The sequence below is a fragment of the Garra rufa genome, chromosome 12 (assembly GCF_049309525.1).
Source record: "Garra rufa chromosome 12, GarRuf1.0, whole genome shotgun sequence".
NCBI classification, from domain to species: domain Eukaryota; kingdom Metazoa; phylum Chordata; class Actinopteri; order Cypriniformes; family Cyprinidae; genus Garra; species Garra rufa.
Window position 1 is genome coordinate 2,517,130 of NC_133372.1, and position 18,829 is coordinate 2,535,958.

The 18,829-nt window shown below is 32.3% G+C and overlaps 1 protein-coding gene across 1 annotated transcript; it reads right to left on the bottom strand.

Annotated features, from left to right (window-relative positions):
- Nucleotides 1-1,200: 1,200 nt before the first annotated feature.
- Nucleotides 1,201-18,488, bottom strand: tpra1 (transmembrane protein, adipocyte asscociated 1). Its single transcript, XM_073851651.1, has 11 exons — nt 18,344-18,488; nt 16,236-16,413; nt 13,716-13,848; nt 13,549-13,635; nt 11,336-11,408; nt 10,508-10,587; nt 9,144-9,254; nt 8,989-9,049; nt 8,801-8,903; nt 6,438-6,518; nt 1,201-2,570 (listed from the first exon to the last, which is right to left on the bottom strand). The coding sequence occupies exons 2-11, from the start codon at nt 16,397-16,399 to the stop codon at nt 2,327-2,329; spliced, it is 1,137 nt and encodes a 378-aa protein (XP_073707752.1). The 5' UTR covers nt 16,400-16,413; nt 18,344-18,488; the 3' UTR covers nt 1,201-2,326.
- Nucleotides 18,489-18,829: the final 341 nt, after the last annotated feature.

Genomic DNA, 18,829 nt, shown 5'->3' on the forward strand with positions numbered 1-18,829 from the left:
TTTTTTTTATTTCTTAAAGTACATTTTAGTCTCATCTTTAATTTTTTAGTAAAATTTAAAGAAACCGTTGATAGCAGTCAGGTGACACGTGATCACGTGATGATATTGTGTGAAGCATTTTCGATATAAAAACATATAAACGAAAGCACAGGTCACAGAATGGAAACGGTTTATTGATCTAAAATGTTCAAATGCAAAAGAAACGCTCTTTTACTAAATACATGAAATAAAAAGTGTTATTCACATCTGTTGACGTCGAGAGTTCCTGCTTGTGAAAATCGCTTCTACGCGTCACTAAAATTATGTTCCAAAATAAAAGTCCTCGGTTGTCCATGTGGCTCAATACAGCTTTATGGGATTTAAGTATCTTTGCTGGACTGATTAAAATAGTTCTTATTTTGTGCTTTAAAACAATTAATATAGTACTATAGACTAACCGAATTAATTATCTTTAACAAAGCATTTCAGGGAAGAAAAAACTAAATATCTTTGAAAAAATTAAATAAACACACAGAGCAAAGCAGTACACTGCAAAAAGTGATTTTCTTACTTTTGTTTTTTTGTCTTGTTTCCAGCCAAAATATTAAAACAATTCTTAAATCATTAGAATAAGCGAAATAAATTGCCAATTGAGTAAAAAAATAAATAAATCTTATTTCAAACAGAAAACAAGATTATTTTTCTTACCCCATTGGCAGATTATTTAGCTTGTTTCCAGCCAAAATATCTAAAAATTCTTAAATCAAGAAGAATTTTCTAGACGAGTAAAAATTATTTCTTGTTTTCAGAAAAAAAATAAATAAATAAAAAATAAGTGAGTTCTTGCTTAGAATGATTAAAACAAGATTATTTTTCTTACCCCATTGGCAGATTATTTAGCTTGTTTCAAGCAAAAACACACTTAATTTTGACTTGTTTTTTCTGAAAACAAGATGTTATTTACTCATCTAGAAAATCTTTATTTATTTAAGAATTTTTCGATATTTTGGCTGGAAACAAGACAAAAAAAAAATCAAAGTAAGCAAAGCATTTTTGCAGTGTATGACTCATTTCAGTGCAAAAAAAATTTAAACTGCAAAGTTTGACTTAAAATCCATTGTTAAAAGCATCTCTAACAGACAGTTTTTTCATAAAACATTTTCTCTTCATGCCCAAATTATACTTAAAGCTCAAAGGGAAGTAAGCAATAAGAAGCAAGCATTTTACTCAGGCCAAATTTAATTGAAGATTTCTTCTGTGCACCAAAAAGGTTATGTTATAATGAACTAGTGGTGTTTTATCAAATAAAACAAATGCTTTCTTCTAGTATGGTCCTTTTTCTTCACTTTCTCCCACGTGGAATGACATTAGGACAAACCTGACTTGAACCGGTTGCATTTTCACTTTTTCACTTTAAGAACTGAGCCCGAATCTAATGACGGCAGGCTAAAAGAATTCATCAGATAACTAAAATAAATAAAAATCCAAAGAAAATACTATGACATAGCAACCTCTAGATGAACGCTCGGTCCATACGAAGCACGTGAACAGAGTCCAGTTAGATTTCACACTGCAAAAAATGCTTTCCTTACTTAGATTTTACTTAGATTAGAGAGTCTTGTTTCCAGGCAAAATATACAAAAATTCTTAAATTAAGACGATTTTCAAAACAAGTAAAAATGTATTGTTTTCAGAAAAAACAAGTCAAATTCAAGTGAGTTTTTGCTTGAAATGAGCTAAATAATCTGCCAATGGGATAAGAAAAATAATTTTGCTTTTTAATTTAAATTGTTTTTTTTTTTTACTCAACTGGCAGATTATTTAACTTCTTTTAAGTGAAAAAGCACTTAATTTTGACTTTTTTTTCTGAAAACAATCAATTATTTTGACTCACCTAGAAAATCTTCTGGATTTAAGAATTTTTAGATATTTTGGCTGGAAACAAGTAAGTAAGAAAAGCATTTTTTACAGTGCAGGGTCCTTAAGCCTTCAAATCAGCAAGCGAATGAGCCGAATCAGTGCAAAACAACCCTAAATGAGCATCAAAACATGAGCTGGTCTCAGAAGCACAACTCTGAAATCATCTAGAGATAAGCGAACGACGGTCGAGTATGGTTTCAGCAGAAATATATTCGATTATGCACATCACAAAGTCCAATAAACTTGCCTGCGGCACAGATCCGAGTACACAAATGTCAAAGTAAGAGCACTGGTGTTATACAAGGAATGTTGGATTCATGGAATACAAATGAAATCGATCTTAAATAAAACCGTTCCCCAATCAAGGCAGTGCATGACAAACTCAAGGGTCAAATGTTCGTCTGTGGAGGTCAGTGTTGAAGCGTGTTCAGGCGTTGATGGCTCTCCAGCGGTCGCTGTCGATGCTGTTGATGCTGTGTCCTCCGCCGAAGGGTCCCGACACGACGTCGTCCAGGTACGCACCGGAGCCGTCGATCTGAGTGCTGGAGTACGAGCCGTGATCCAGATCCTTCCGGCCCAGGCCAGAGGACGAGGTGTTGGGCAGGTGAACGTCTGAGTCTTCTGGCTCATCGATTTGTGACTTGTAGGAGAAGAGGATTTTGGGCTCAGAGCTGAAGAGAAACGAGGACAGGATGTTTGTTACAATAAGACCTAAGCAGTGTTGTTTTCGTCAACGATGACGATGACGAAATCATTTCGTTGACGCCACTTTTTTTCATGACGATAACGAGACGATGACGAGATAAAAATGGCTCGTTGATGACTAAAACATGACGAGACGTGTGTGAGTTTTCGTTGACGAGACGAGAATAGACGAAAATGTTAGTGGGTGGTCCGTCAGACGTTTAAAATGCATGACATTTCCGCTTATTGTGCATGCCGATTAAAACTTAAAGTATCTGACGCTATGGCAAGCCGTTTTAGCATTAAATACTCTTTGCTGTACTAGTATGGCAAGCCGTTTTAGCATTCCATCCTTGTTTGTCTTTTATGTTCTAAAACATTCCTTCATTATTGTAATTATTGGTGAAAATAGTCGATCCCGAAGCTCACATTGTGTTGAACTATAGATCTGCTATTTTCAGAACTTATAAGTGACACTACCCAACAGTAAAATACTTACTGACATACATTAATTTGTTAAAAGACTACTTTTTTCCCTTTTTTTGACTAAAACTAGACTAAAACCTTTTTGACTTTTCGTCGACTAAAACTAGACTAAAACCTTTGTGACTTTTCGTCGACTAAAATTGGACTAAAACTATCACATATAGAAGTGACTAAAATTTGACTAAAACTAAGAAGCATTTTAGTCCAAAAGACTAAGACTAAGACTAAATCTAAGATGGTTGTCAAAAACAACACTGGACCTAAGACATGGTAATAAAACAGCTTCATTTCGGACAGGATGTCATTTATACAGTTCTTATATAGGGCTGCTCGAATTTGGCAAAAATCATAATCACAATTATTTTGGTCAATATTGCAAGTGAGGAATAACTGACTTCAGCCCGTTACACCTAAATGGTTTTAAGTCAGTAATTTCTATCTATATTTCTAATAACTAAATTAAATCAACAGAACAAATTGAGACAGACTAAATCCAGAACTGGCAACATCTCTAAGATGCTTCAAGAGACCTATCTGCAAAGCTACAGTTGTGTTAAAGGAACACTCCACTTTTTTTGGAAATAGGCTCATTCTCCAACTCCCCTCGAGTTAATAAGTTGATTTTTACCGTTTTGAAATCCATTCAGCCGTTCTCCTGTTCTGGCGATATCACTTTTAGCATAGCTTAGCATAGATCATTGAATCCTATTAGACCAATAGCATCACGTTCAAAAATGACCAACGAGTTTCCATATTTGTTGTATTTAAAACTTGACTCTTCTGTAGTTATATCGTGTACTAAGACCGGCGGAAATGCAAAGCTTCAATTTTCTAGGCTGATAAGATTAGGAACTACACTTCCATTCCGGCGTAATAGTCAAGGAAGTTTGCTGCCGTAATAAGGCTGAAGCAGGCGGAGTAATATCAGAAATGAGTTCCCAGCTAGTTTAGCATTTGCACATGTGCTGCGTGGTAGCACTGCTCCTGCTTCAGCCTTATTACGGCAGCAAACTTCCTTGACTATTACGCCGGAATGGAAGTATAGTTCCTAATCTTATCAGCCTAGAAACTCACAGCTTTGCATTTCCACCGGTTTTAGTACACGATATAACTACAGAAGAGTCAAGTTTTAAATACAACAAATATGGAAACTCGTTGGTCATTTTTGAACGCGATGCTATTGGTCTAATAGGATTCAATGATCTATGCTAAGCTATGCTAAAAGTGATATCGCCGGAACAGGAGAACGGCTGAATGGATTTCAAAACGGTAAAAATCAACTTATTAACTCGGGGGGAGTTGGAGAATGAGCCTATTTCCAAAAAAAGTGGAGTGTTCCTTTAAAAGTTTTGACCTGACCTGTTTGGATGCTGTCCAAAATAATGTCATAAATAGAGTTTCTTTATCAATTAACTTCTATTAACTAAATGTAATCATTTGGTGTGACCATCCTTTGAGTTTAAAGCAGTTTTGTCCTAGGTACACTAGTTTTTCAGGTAGCTTAGATAGGTCTCTTGAAGCATCTTGGAGATGTTGCCACAGTTCTTCTGGATTTAGTCTCAGTTTGTTTTGTTTCGTCATGTGATTCCAGACAGACTGGATGATGATGAGATCAGATCTCTGTGGAGCACTGACCATTTTTAGCTCTAAAACTTTTGCACAGTACTGTATGTCAAAATTATAACAAGTTTGTATTTTCAGAAAAAGTCATTATAATGACAAAAACAATTAGGCTTTTTATGTCATAATTTTCACTTCTGTCATAATTGACTGTTTTTTTTTACGCTATCTTTTATTTATTACCGAACTGAATAAGATGTTTCACATAAAATAGGTTTACATATTGTCCACAAGAGAAAATAATCCTGTTCAAAAGTTTACATAGACTTGATTCTTAATACTGTGTTGTTACGTGAATGATGTTTTTTTTTTTTTTTCATATGCAACTATTACTGAAGGTTCAAACGCTCACTGATGGTCCAGAAGGAAACAATGCATTAAGAGCCGTGGGTAAACCCTGTTTTGAATTTGAAGATCAGGGATAATTGACTTTTTTTATCTCAATATCAGCTTTTAGTCAAAATAGCAGCTTTTTATATCAGAATGATGAACTTTTTGTCATAATTATGATTTATAAAAGCATGTTCTTCATATGGCAGTTTATGGGTTTTCGTAGACACTGAAGAATCTCTGGTAAATTATAATTATGTGTTAAAAATAAAGAATTTTGAGATTTAAAAAAAAACAAAACAAAAGTCTATATTCTTGACAAAACTATTTTTACTTATGTCATAATTTTCACTTCTATCCTAATTATGACTTTCATCAATACTGGCTTTTTATGTCAAAATAGTGACTTTTTATATTTTCATTATGACTCAGTATCTAATAATTAAATTTGTTTAAGTCATTATTATGATTTAACAAAGCATTATTTTTTTCTTACATGGTGGAAATGGGTTTCTTTAGAAACTAAAGACTGTAGTATCGGCTGCTAAAAATCCAGGTTTACATCACAGAAAAAAATTATATTTTACAATATATTTGCATTTAAAATAGATTATTTCACAATATTAATGTTTTACTGTATTTTTGATTAAATGAATGCAGCCTTGTTTTTCTTTTTCAAAAACATTCAAAAATCTTACCGACCCCAAAGTTTTGTATGCAAGTAAGTAACAGTAATCCTTTTTATGCTTTTAAATGTTTTTGCGGAGAAATTATGTATGCTAACTATGTGCGACTGATAGACAAAAATCTGATAATATTTTGTGGCATCCAAATAAAGTGTATTATTTTAATATATCATGTTGTACAAAATGTCTAAAACATCAATTTTCGCAATTTTTGGCACATTTATAAAGATTTTTTTTTCCTCTTACGAATTTTTGAACAGGGAAATAACCACATTCATCCTCTCTTGATATCAGAAGTGCTCTGACTTTACCAAATTTTTAGATAATTTTTGTCAAATTCTGTTTAAAGCTACTTTTAAAACAGTTTAAAACCACATTTGCTGAGGGCAGTAATGTCTTTAAGGTGTGGTTTAGTGTAATCATATCACGAACAACCGTATTTCTCTTATGGCATATAGAAACACATCTCAAACTTCCCCAATTCACTCTGAATGCGATAAAGCATGACTGCTTTTGATGCATGAATTAAAAATAAATTCTGCAAAGGTGTAGAATATGGCATTTTAGGGAAGCTGAAACCCACAGCGGCCTATTCATCTGCTCTGTGAATACAGTTTCAGTTACTCACTTCCACATGCAGAGCTAAAGCGGCATAACATGACAGGAATGAGTCTGTCTGGAGGCTGAATGTCTGTAATATCCTGTGACTGAATCACAGGTGCGTCTACATACCCGAAGAATCCTTTGAGGAACGTCACATAGATCAGAGGAGCAAAGACGGAAAAGTACAGGAATGTGGTGACGTCCACACAGCTGCAAACACACAGACGAACAGATACACAAAAAATGACAAAAATCATAATCTGGCAATTTCTTACAATCTGAAAAAGGTAAAAGAAATTAATATTATGATATAAAACGAATTAGAAATATTTAAGGTTTTTAAGCATATATTTAAAAATCTCTATTATTTTTTTAATTATAATAAAACACATTTTAATTGAAATTTGCCATTCTTGCACTCATGCTTTTCAATTCACTTTTATTTTATTTTTTTTTGCTGATAATATAATTTATTTAATATGCATTATAATAATATAATAAAAACTATTCAATTAGACATTGCGCTTCATTTAAATGGATTTTTCAGAGCAGGACAGAATGACAAATATTTGATATGACACAGATGTAAAGGTAACTGATGAGATGTATGCAGAATTTTTTTAATTAAACTAGTTTACAAAACGTTAATTTAAAATGTTTCGAAAAAGAAAAAAATGCAATATTTGTATAATTTTTATAGCAGGGTAATTCCGTGTCAAATCAACTTAATTTCAAAAACTTCCGGTTCAAATTTTTGAGTGACGAAAGCCAAAATATTAAATGTCATGGATGAATATTTCCGAGTAATGCACTATTTTGTAGAGGGAGGTCAAAATGGCAAATTTCACCTTAGAAAATTAGATTTGGCTCCAGAGATATTGGAATTTCAATATGTGACCCTGGACCACAAAACCAGTCATAAGGTTAAATTTTACAAAACTGAGATGTACACAAAATATGAAAGCTCAATAAATAAGCTTTTTATTAATATATGGTTTGTTAGGATAGGACAATATTTGGCCGAGATACATCTATTTGAAAATCTGGAATCTGAGGGTGCAAAAAAATCTAAATACTGAGAAAATCACCTTTAAAGTTGTCCAAATTAAGTTCTTAACAATGCATATTACTAATCAAAAATTACATTTTGATATATTTATAGTATAATTTTACAAAATATCTTCATGGAACATGATCTTTACTTAATTTCCTAATGATTTTTGGCATAAAAGAAAAATCAATAATTTTGACCCATACAATGTATTTTTGGCTATTGCTACAAATATACCCCAGCGACTTAAGACTGGTTTTGTGCTCCAGGGTCACATATGGCTCTGGGAGTAAACCGTTAAAAAAATACACATTTTCAGTGGTCAAAAACCTAATGTGGGTCAGTTTGAAAAATTACGATACTTCTTTTTCTTTTGAAAAGGAATGTCTGAAGAACAAATAATGTTAAAACTAGAGATGTATCTCGTTAAATCTTGTGCCAAAATTTTCATTTTCCAACGTTTGAGTGTCTATAACTCAAGAAGTTTTAAAGCTATCACAATATGATTTAAGATTCTAGTTCTTCATAAATTTTTCTTTTAGAATCTTAATTTTCAACACCCTTTTCACTCAAAACTTTAAACTTATGCTGATAATATAATGTATTTTTATTATAAAATAAAAACAATTCAATTTAAGCTATTTAGTATTTTTCTTAACTTTCAGGCTTTAATTCCATCATCTTTTAGTCTAAAGAGGAGGGCATAATGCCAAATATTCGATACAACACAGAAATAAAAATATCAATTGTGAATTTCTTAATTAAACTAGCTCACAAAATGCAACATTTTTTGTATTACAAGTTTTCTAAAATGTTAGGTTTAAATAAGCAAATGAGGCTTTATTTAATGAAATATGCACTAATTTGCATACACTTCTAGTACAAAAATCTAATCTAATTTTTTTTTTGACATATTATCATTTCATCATGACATAATTCAGAAAAAAGAACAGACAGGTAACACTATATTGTTTTACCATTTTGGTGGATTAAAATGTTATATAAAATCATGCAAATTATATATGAACAAATCCCTCTGTAAAAATCCTCAGGATATAGACAGGAATAAACATGTAAAGTTTGGTGTGTGTAAGTGCTGCTGAAGTGGAGATTTATGGCTCAGTGTAGGAGAAAAAAATAATTTTGAGAAAATAGCCTTAAAAAATATGCACTGTAATTGAAATCTACTGACACAAATAGATAAAGTGCTATAAAAGAAACACTTAACAGTGTCTTTTGGATTTTTTTCCACTAGTCTGAAAAAACACTTTATGAAAAACCAGAAAGCCCAAAATCTCAAACTTGATATATGCATGAAAAAACACGGTTTTTGCTTGCAGTGTCTCCCCTTAAAATATATTTGAAACAGAACATTTAACACTTAACACTTCTAATATGACACCTAGCTATATATGTTTGACAGAAAGAGATGAATCCTCACCAGAGGCCTTCAATGATGTCGGCACAGAGCAGCGCGCTTCCCAAACCCTGGACCAGATTCAGCACAGACAGGATGGCAGCGTACACGTAAAAACTTCTTTTTGCTGGGACACGAGAAACACAAACACATTCACATCATCATCTGAATGATTCTTACATGAAAAAACTGAAAACAGAGCCTTTACTCACATGGCAATGAGATCCTCTCTCTGATTGGAGTTTTAGGTAGGATGACTATCAGGGAATAAACCTAAAACAGATTATAATGCAGAATAAAGCATTAATAATTCAATATATAAACACAAGATGGTTTCGAAAGAAAGGAGAAGTAATTTATTAGCTACCAAGAAAAAGAAACAGGAACTGGCCAACCAAAAGTGCCGCCCGCCGTGACCATAGATGTTGAAGTCTTTGGCGGAGAGATGTTTGTCTGGGAACTGAATCTCCAGAGTCCCCTGAAAGAGCAAGAGACGTTGAATTAAAGCAATAACTCACTAGAAGTGGTTTATACACCATGTCACTTAAAAATCATTATTTTATCAGACTGGTTTCTGAATTAATTCCAACTCAACAGATTTTGTTAGGTATATACAGTCGAGGTCAAAAGTTTACATCCCCCTTTCAGAATCTGCAAAATGTTAATTGTTTTTGCAAAATAAGAGGGATCAAACAAAATGCATGTTGTTGTTTATTTAGTACTGACCTGAATAAGATATTTCACGTAAAAGATGTCATAGTCCACAAGAAAAAATAATAGTTGAATTTATAAAAATTACCCTTTTTATATTAAATGATCCACAGCTGTGTTTTTGTTTAGTGATAGTTGTTCATGAGTCCCTTGTTTGTCCTGAACAGTTAAACTGTCTGCTGTTCTTCAGAAAAATCCTTCAGCTCCCACAAATTCTTTGGTTTTGCAGCATTTTTGTGTATTTGAACCCTTTCCAACAATGACTGTATGATTTTGAGATCCATCTTTTCACACTGAGGACAACTGAGAGACTCATATGCAACTATTACAGAAGGATCAAACACTCACTGATGCTCCAGAAGGAAAACCATGCATTAAGAGCCGGGGGTGAAAACTTTTTGAATTTGAGGATCAGGGTAAATTTAACTTATTTTGTCTTCTGGGAAACATGCAAGTATCTTCTGTAGCTTCTGAAAGGCAGTACTAAATGAAAAAAATATGATATTTAGGCAAAATAAGAAAAATTTACACATCTAAATTCTGTTCAAAAGTTTTCACCCCCGGCTCTTAATGCATGGTTTTTCCTTCTGGAGCATCAGTGAGTGTTTGAACCTTCTGTAATAGTTGCATATGAGTCCCTCAGTTGTCCTCAGTGTGAAAAGATGGATCTCAAAATCATACAGTCATTGTTTAAAAGGGCTCAAATACACAAAAATGCTGAAAAAAAAAACAAAGAAATTGTGGGAGCTGAAGGATTTTTCTGAAGAACAGCAGGCAGTTTAACTGTTCAGGACAAACAAGGGACTCATGAACAACTATCACTAAATAAAAAACACAGCTGTGGATCATTCAGGGAACAACACAGTATTAAGAATCTTTTAAATGGAGTCATTTTTTTTATAAATTCAACTATTATTTTATCTTGTGGACTATATGTAAATATTTTGACCTCAACTGTATATTTTTTCCTGTAACAAATATTAATATAAATGTGTAATGAACGGTTGTTGTATAACACACCTGTGTGATTGAGTACGCCAGAGACAGGACCGCAGTAATGGCCAACACACGCTTGATGCTGGACTTGCTCTCCAGATGGCCTGAGCAAACACAATCAGCAAACACGTCATTTAAACAGGAAGTGCATCGCACGATAAAAACCCTTCGTTTTCATGAGCTCTCACTGCACAGTATGTTACAATGCAATGTGTACATTTACAAAACATGGAAATCCCTGCCACTAGCGTTGTTTTGGTTAACCAAAACTATTAAAAATCATTTTAATCATTAATGGAAATAAAGTTTATATAAAATATTAGGTTAAAAATAATGAAATATTGCCTTGGCTACTAAATAAAACAAAATGAGTTGAAGTTGAATAACTAAAATTACTACAAGTGAAAAAAATATAAATTTAGGCCAAATAGATATTTTTTAAAAATTAATGAAAATGACAAAAGCACAAGAAATTGCTCAAACTTTAACCAAAAAACTGAAAATATACAGATGAAAGATAATTTTTGATTTTGATTGAGATGCATATATCATAAATAAGCTTAATGAATAAATATGCTTTCCATTGATTGTCAGGATAGGACCATATTTGGTGGAGATAAAAATATTTGAAAATCTGGAATCTAAGGGTGCAAAAAATCTAAATACTGAGAAAATCACCTTTACAGTTGTCCAAATTAAGTTCTTAGCAATATTACTAATCAGAAATTAAGTTTCACAGTAGGAAATGTATAAAATGTCCTAATGATTTTTGGTATAAAAGAAAAATCACAAAATGGTTTTGTGGTCTTGGGTCACATTTGAGGTCCAAAACAAACAAATGCAGAAACGTACCAAAAGCCAGTCCAAGTATGATGACGCTGAGCTCAATGGCCAATAAAAAGAACCTTGTGATTTCCCAAAGCACCTGTAAACACACAGAAATCACGTCACAATTACAGCACAGTCCTGTCAGTGTGTTCATTACAACATCAGCAAACCGAACAGATCTGCAAGTCAACATGAAGTCAGAACAGACAATATTTACTTTCTTTCTTTGTTCCTGCTCTGATAATCAATGATTCATCAGTCACATTATTTTTATTAAACAAATGTTGGTTTTCATAATCCATTTACATAATGTAAGAAGTCACTCCACCTGTTTTACTAAATACACCACTGTTTAAAGTTTTGGGGTCGGTAGGATGTTTTTGAACAATCTTTTCTGCTCAACAAGACTGCATTTATTTGATCAAAATACAGTAAAATTATGATATATTTTTACAATTTAAAATAACTCATTTCTATGTGAAAACATAGTAAAATGTAATTTATTCTTGTAATGCAAAGCTGAATTTTCAGCATCATTACTCCACTCAGTGATCCTTCAGAAATCATTCTGATATTTGCTGCTCGGAAAACATTACTGATTATTAACAACGTTGGAAACAGTTGTGCTACTTCACATTTTTGTGGAAACCGGGATATATTTTACTTTTCAGAATTCACCGGTGAATAGAAAGTTCAAAAGAACAGCGTTTATTGGAAATGGAAATCTTCTGTAATATTATAAATGTCTTTACTGTCTAGATAAATCTAGAATGGAATACGATGAAATAAAATTATCAAAGCTTAGATAACAGGATGAAAATACAGGCATTTATTTTAGAGTCATGATTTAATCCAAACACTGTAAACGCTAAATATTTTAGGCATTTTCATCACTTTCTGTGTTTTTATCTTTGCCTGAGCCCTGGCTAATTTCTGACCCTAGATTAAAATACTCTTTCAGCATCCATCAATTTTGTACTCAATACTGAATGGAGAATATACGGGAGGATTTGTAATGTCTGTAAAAATCAAAAAACATTTAGGCCCGGTTTCACAGACAGGGTTTAGACTAAGCCAGGATTAGCCCATAGTTCAATTAGGACATTTAAGTAATGTTTATAAACATGCTTAGAAAAACACATTACTGTTGTGCATCCTGAGACAAAACAAAGGCACTGATATCATTTAAGATCAGTCAGTGCAAGTTTCTTTCAGTTGAAACAGCTCAGATTTACATTTTAGTCTTAGACTAGGCTTAAGCCTTGTCTGTTAAACCAGGGGTATATGTTTTAAACAGTAATATAATTTTCAGAGCAAAAGTGCATAACAATGTCCACAGAAGCTAAAATAAAAAAGCTTTTTATTAGTGTCATGAAAAGAATAATGGCTCATAGAATACCAAATAATGTTCACTGCAAAAAATGCTTTTCTTACTAAAATTCTAAAAAAAATTCTTAAATCAAGGAGGATAAAACAAGTCAAAGTTACGCGCAAAATAATCTGAAAACAGAAAACAAGATTATTTTTTTTACCCCATTGGCAGATTATTTAGCTTGTTTCATGCAACAACGCACTTAATTTTGATTTTTTGATTTTTTTTTTCTGAAAACAAGACAATCATTTTTACTTGTCTAGAAAATTTTTAGATTTTTGGGCTGGAAACAAGACAACATATTTTTCACACTTAAGTTGCGCTTTAAAAATTAGGGTTTTGTTAGTATATGTGACCCTGGACCACAAAACCAGTCATAAGGTTAAAATTGACAAAACTGAGATTTATAAATCACATGAAAGCTCAGTAAATAAGCTTTCTATTGATGTATGGTTTGTTAGGATAGGACAATATTTGACTGAGATACATCTATTTGAAATCAGAAATCTGAGGATGCAAAAAAATCAAAAAGACTGAGAAAATCACCTTTAAAGTTGTCCAAATTAGGTTCTTAACAATGCATATTACAAATCAAAAATTACATTTTGATATGTTTACAGTAGGAATTTTACAAAAAATCTTCATGGAACATGAACTTTACTTAATTTCTTAATGATTTTTGGCATAAAAGAAAAATCAATAATTGTGACCCATGCAATGTATTTTTGGCTATTGCTACAAATATACCCCAGCGACTTAAGACTGGTTTTGTGGTCCAGGGTCACATATATAGCACTATAATTAATTTAAGATTTACGGAAGTCACTATAAAGTCCTCATTGAGATGTTTTGAGTGTGCTTTCACCTTGTCTATGAGTGTGGCTGCAATGGATGTGCTGACGGTCATGGAGACGATGGCACGTGTGATTCCTACAGCCGCCACCACAAACACCTGAATGAGAAAAGAAAGAGTCTGTCAGAGCAAAACACAGATGTGTGTGGAGTGACAGCTGTAGACAAACTTCAGCTTACCAGTATGTAGAATGCCACAAATATGGGGCTGGAGGTCAGACGGATCTTAGCGCGAGCAGATGGAAGCTTCCACATCAGGAAGACGAGGAAAGCCACGTTTGGGATGAGCAGCATCAAGTCCCAGTAACGAACCCTGACGGACAAACAGAGACGAACGGTTACTAATCAGACCAAAACAGAGGCTTTACACAGTGCTCATTAAACATGTTTAGATTAAACAGCACAGAAAACTGCCATTTATGACTACAACACTAGACCACACACACACACACTACACACACAAACGCATCTAAAACAGGAATTTCAACTTTTTATGCTGTGATGGAAAGTACCTATTCATCCACACAAACACCTCCTGGGAACCAAAGTGAAAAGTTTAAGCTGAAGTACTAAACTTACTCAAACTTAAAAATAAATGAATATAATGAGAATAAAAAGACAAAAGAAGTAAAAATGACAAATGCACAAAAAATTACTAAACACTAAAAGTAAATAAATGACAGTACAAAAAAATATATTAAAGGTTTTTAGGAATGACTAGAAAAGCCTAAGCCTTTATCCAGACAAACACCCCTGGGAACCAAAATGAAAAATTTAAGATGAAGTACAAAAATTACTTAAACTGAAAATTAATTAATGAATTAATTAATAATATTAATAATAATAATAATAATAATAATAATAATAATAAAAAGACACGTAAAAAAAGTAAAAATGACAAATGCACAAAAAAATACTAAAACTTACAAGTAAATAAATATAAAAATAAATGACAGTACAAAAATATATTTAAGGTTTTTAGGAATGACTAGAAAAGCCTAATTAGAAGCGAAAATAGTACCTATTCACACAAACTCTGGGAACCAAAATGAAAAGTTTAAGCTGAAGTACTAAAATTACTAAAACTGAAAAAATATATATACACTAATAAAAAATTTAAAAGAGTAGAAAAATTATAAATCCCCCCAAAAAAGACTTAAACTTACACGTAAATAAATATCATAATAAATGACAATACAAAAATATATTAAAGATTTTTAGCAATGACTAGAAAAGGCTAAAGACAAAATGTCCACAGAATCAAAAAATAGTACCTATTCATCCACACAAACACCCCCTGGAAACCAAAATAAAAAGTTTAAGATTTAAGGTGAAGTTCCTTTCCTTTCCTTTTCCTTTCCCTTTCCTAAAATTACTCAAGCTGAAAAATAATTAAATTAATAATAATAATAAAAACATGTAAAAAAAAAAAAAGTGCAAACAAAAAATTACTAAATATTTAAAGTAAATAAATCTAAAAGTAAATGATATCACAAAAATATATTAAAAGTTTTTTGCATTTTCTATTTTCATTGTCATACTGCTAAAATATTGTATTAATATTTTACTGTATGTATCTCTATAAAGGACATAGGGAGAATTATGTTTTTAATTCAGAAATACATTTTATGTTAAGGTCAATTTTAAGCTTTATTGAAAGAAGAAAAATCGTACAGAAACTCAATAATGTAATGAAACTCTCAACATTGATAATAATGTTTCTTGCTCAGCAAATCAGCATATTAGAATGATTTCTGAAAGATCATGTGACACTGAAGACTGAAGTAATGATGCTGAAAATTCAGCTTTGGTCACAGAAATAAATTGCATTTTACAACATATTCATATAGCAAACAGTTATTTTAAATTGTAAAAATATTTCTTTCTTTTTTTTAAGTATTTTTGTTTAAAATAGATGCAGTCTAGGTGAGCAGATAAGATGTGTTTAAAAAACATCTTAGTGACCCCAAACAAATATTTCATAATGAAAGTCTCATAGGAAATATTATTTTTTGGCACAAACTTAAGTTTACTTACAACATACAATAGATAACCCTAAAACAATAGACCTACTGTTTTCCTTTCTACATAATTTGCTGATTTATGCACAAGGAGAGGAAGTTGTCATGAAAAGCACCAAACCATCTGCTGTCTCTGAAGAGCCCAGGATGTCCTCTTTAAGACATAAAACTATTCTAAGACATTCACGTACACAAACGTCCTCAAAGAAACACAAAACCCAGCTGTCCCAGGAGAACAAGGCGTGATATTTTAATAAAATTACAGAGGACAGTCCCGTTTGATAGAGTCTTCACAGCGCAGAACGAAAGCAGAAATGAAAGCCCACAGTGTAAAAATCCTCCAGCACTAAAATCACATTTCACGGCTTGCACACAAGCCTCTACTGTTAGATGCTACACAAGATCATCTGTATCTAAGAAAAACTCTTCAGAGCTTAGAAACTACATTCAGGCATTCGAACATGGCAAAGAGCCCAGATACAAACTCCAATCAGTTTCAGCACACGGAAATGCAAACTGGAATGCAAAATAACAACAACAACAACAAAAATCCCTGACCTGTTGCTTTGTTAAACTCTGTATATCAGACATGCACAAACCATATAAAAGCAATACGAACACATAGGTGTCCTACAGACTTGAGTGATGATTGTGGTTTATTAAAGTGAAACGGCCGTACCTGGAGTGTCCGATGTCGTCGTACAGGATCTGCAGGCATTTGTGTGGTTTGGTGATGTTGTTCTCATGGTCAGGGTTGAATTCAGAGCCGTTGGCCGCAGTGGGAAACACACTGGTATTGGCATAATAGAGCAACCTTTCCACACCAGTCACAGTCTCCAGCATTCTGGATTAAACCTCTGCGAGACACACAACTCCTTCGGTTTACATCCATACTTACACTACTAGTCAAAGATTTCTAATGTTTGCTGTTTAAAGTCTTTTCGGCTCACCAAGGCTACATTTATGTGATCCAAAATGCAGCAAAAGCAGTAATATTGTGAAATATTTTTACCATTTAAAAGAACTGCTTTCTGTTTGAATATAATTTAAAATGTAATATATTTCTGTGATCAAAGTTGAATTTTTTTGCATCATTACTTCAGTCTTTAGCGATCATTCTAATATGCTGATTTGCTGCTCAACAAACATTTTTATTATATTGAAAATTGTGAAAATATAAAACAGTTGAGTACTTTTTTCAAGATTCTTCGATGAATAGAATGATCCAAAAGATCAGCATTTATGTGAAATAAAAAGCTTTAAACATTAAACATTATACACTATAGCATTTAAACACTTGGAGTCAGTTTTTTTCTTTTTCTGGTAAAGAAATTATAGAAATTAATACTTTTATTTAGCAAGGAAGCTTTAAATTGATCAAAAGTGATGATGAAGGCATTATAATGCTACAAAAGATTTCTATTTCAGATGAATGCTGTTTCTCTGAAATATTACCCAGCTGTTGTCAAAACAATAATAATGTATTTTGAGTAGCAAGAATAATATCATAATATTAGAATGATTTCTGAAGGACCGACTGAAGGAGACTGAAGACTGGAATAATGACGCTAAAAAAATCAGCTTGAAATAAAAGGAATAAATTACATTTTATAATATATTCAAATTGAAAACAGTTATATTGAATAATAAAATATTTCAAAAATTATGGATCAAATAAATGCAGGCTTGGTGAGTAGAAGAGACAATTTACAAACAAACAATTTACTGGCATGCAAATGCAAAAAAGAAAAAAGAAAAAGTGAGTTAATAATAATAAAAATGCACAAGATCAGATTAAATTAAACAATAACAGGATAGTTCAAAATCAAAATAAATCAAAAACATAAATGTCAGACCCTAGACCATAAAACCAGTCATAAAGGTAATTTTATTAGCCAAATAAATAAGCTTTGCATTGATGTATGGTTTGTTAGAAGAGTATACAACTATTTAAAATCTGGATTCTTGGGGTGGAAAAAAATAAAATTAAGAGAAAATCACCTTTAAAGCTGTCAAAATTAAGTTCTTAGCAATGCATATTACTAATCAAAAAATAATTTTTGATATATTTCCGGTAAGAAATTGAAGAAAATATCTTCATGCAACAAGATCTTTACTTGGCATAAAATAAAAATCTATAATTTGACCCATTCAATGTATTTTTGGCTATTGCTACAAATATAGCAGTGCTACTTAAGACTGGTTTTGCGGTCCAGGGTCACATATTAGAACTGAAATAAATGCTTAAGTACTAAAATTACTCAAACGAAATCTGAAATTACAGCATAACTCAAATTTAAAATTACAACTCACATAATAATATTAAAATGTGAATAAAAACGGAATTAAATATAAAGATAAGCTTGATAGAATATTAACAAACACTATGATAGTTCATAAATAATAATAAAATAACACAGAACCAGGTTGACATTTCTGACTGGTTTAAACCAGGCATCTCAAATATTTTCAAATCAATTTCATTTTAAAAAATGTTACATTTTGTAAGAGATCGGAATGTTTCGAACGCATGAAATGTAACAAAGTTTCTCCTCTGGAATGTGTCTGTATTTACACGTATTTGACGTTACATAACACTCTCACAGTCTGTGTGACCAAAAACAACACATATACTGATCCAAACACAGGCATAAAGCGTCAACGAACTAGAATCTATCTGTATGTTTACTGAACGAATGCCATATGTTTATATTGTAATGTATCGTATGACACAATTCACACACCACACGGATATATCAGCTGATAAACCTTAAAAACACAGCTCACCTTTAACTGCTGAGGATCTCAGATCAGAGCCGGTGTGCTTCAGTATAACCGTGATCATAAGTTAGTAGTTGAGGCATAATAACTTTCGTCGGTGGGTCGGTGTTTATTGTTTACAGGCGGAATGAAACTGATGCGTCAGCCGCGATTCGCTTGTCAGATAAAAGTCGGCGTCAATGCGTTATCGTATCAAAGATGGCCGCCGTCTGTGCGACATTTCAAAATAAAAGTCTCGAAGAACCCACTAAATACATATTTGTGACCATGAAGATATTTAGTAAATTTCCCACCGTAAATATACCAACACGTCGCTTTTGATTAGTAACATGCATTGCTAAGATCTTCATTTTGAACTTTAAAGAGGATTTTCTCAATATTTCTTTATTTTATTTTATTTTTTGCACCCTCAGATTCCAGATTTTCAAATAGTTGTGTCTCAGCCATATATATCCTAACAAAAAGCTTATTTATTTAGCTTTCAGGTGGTGT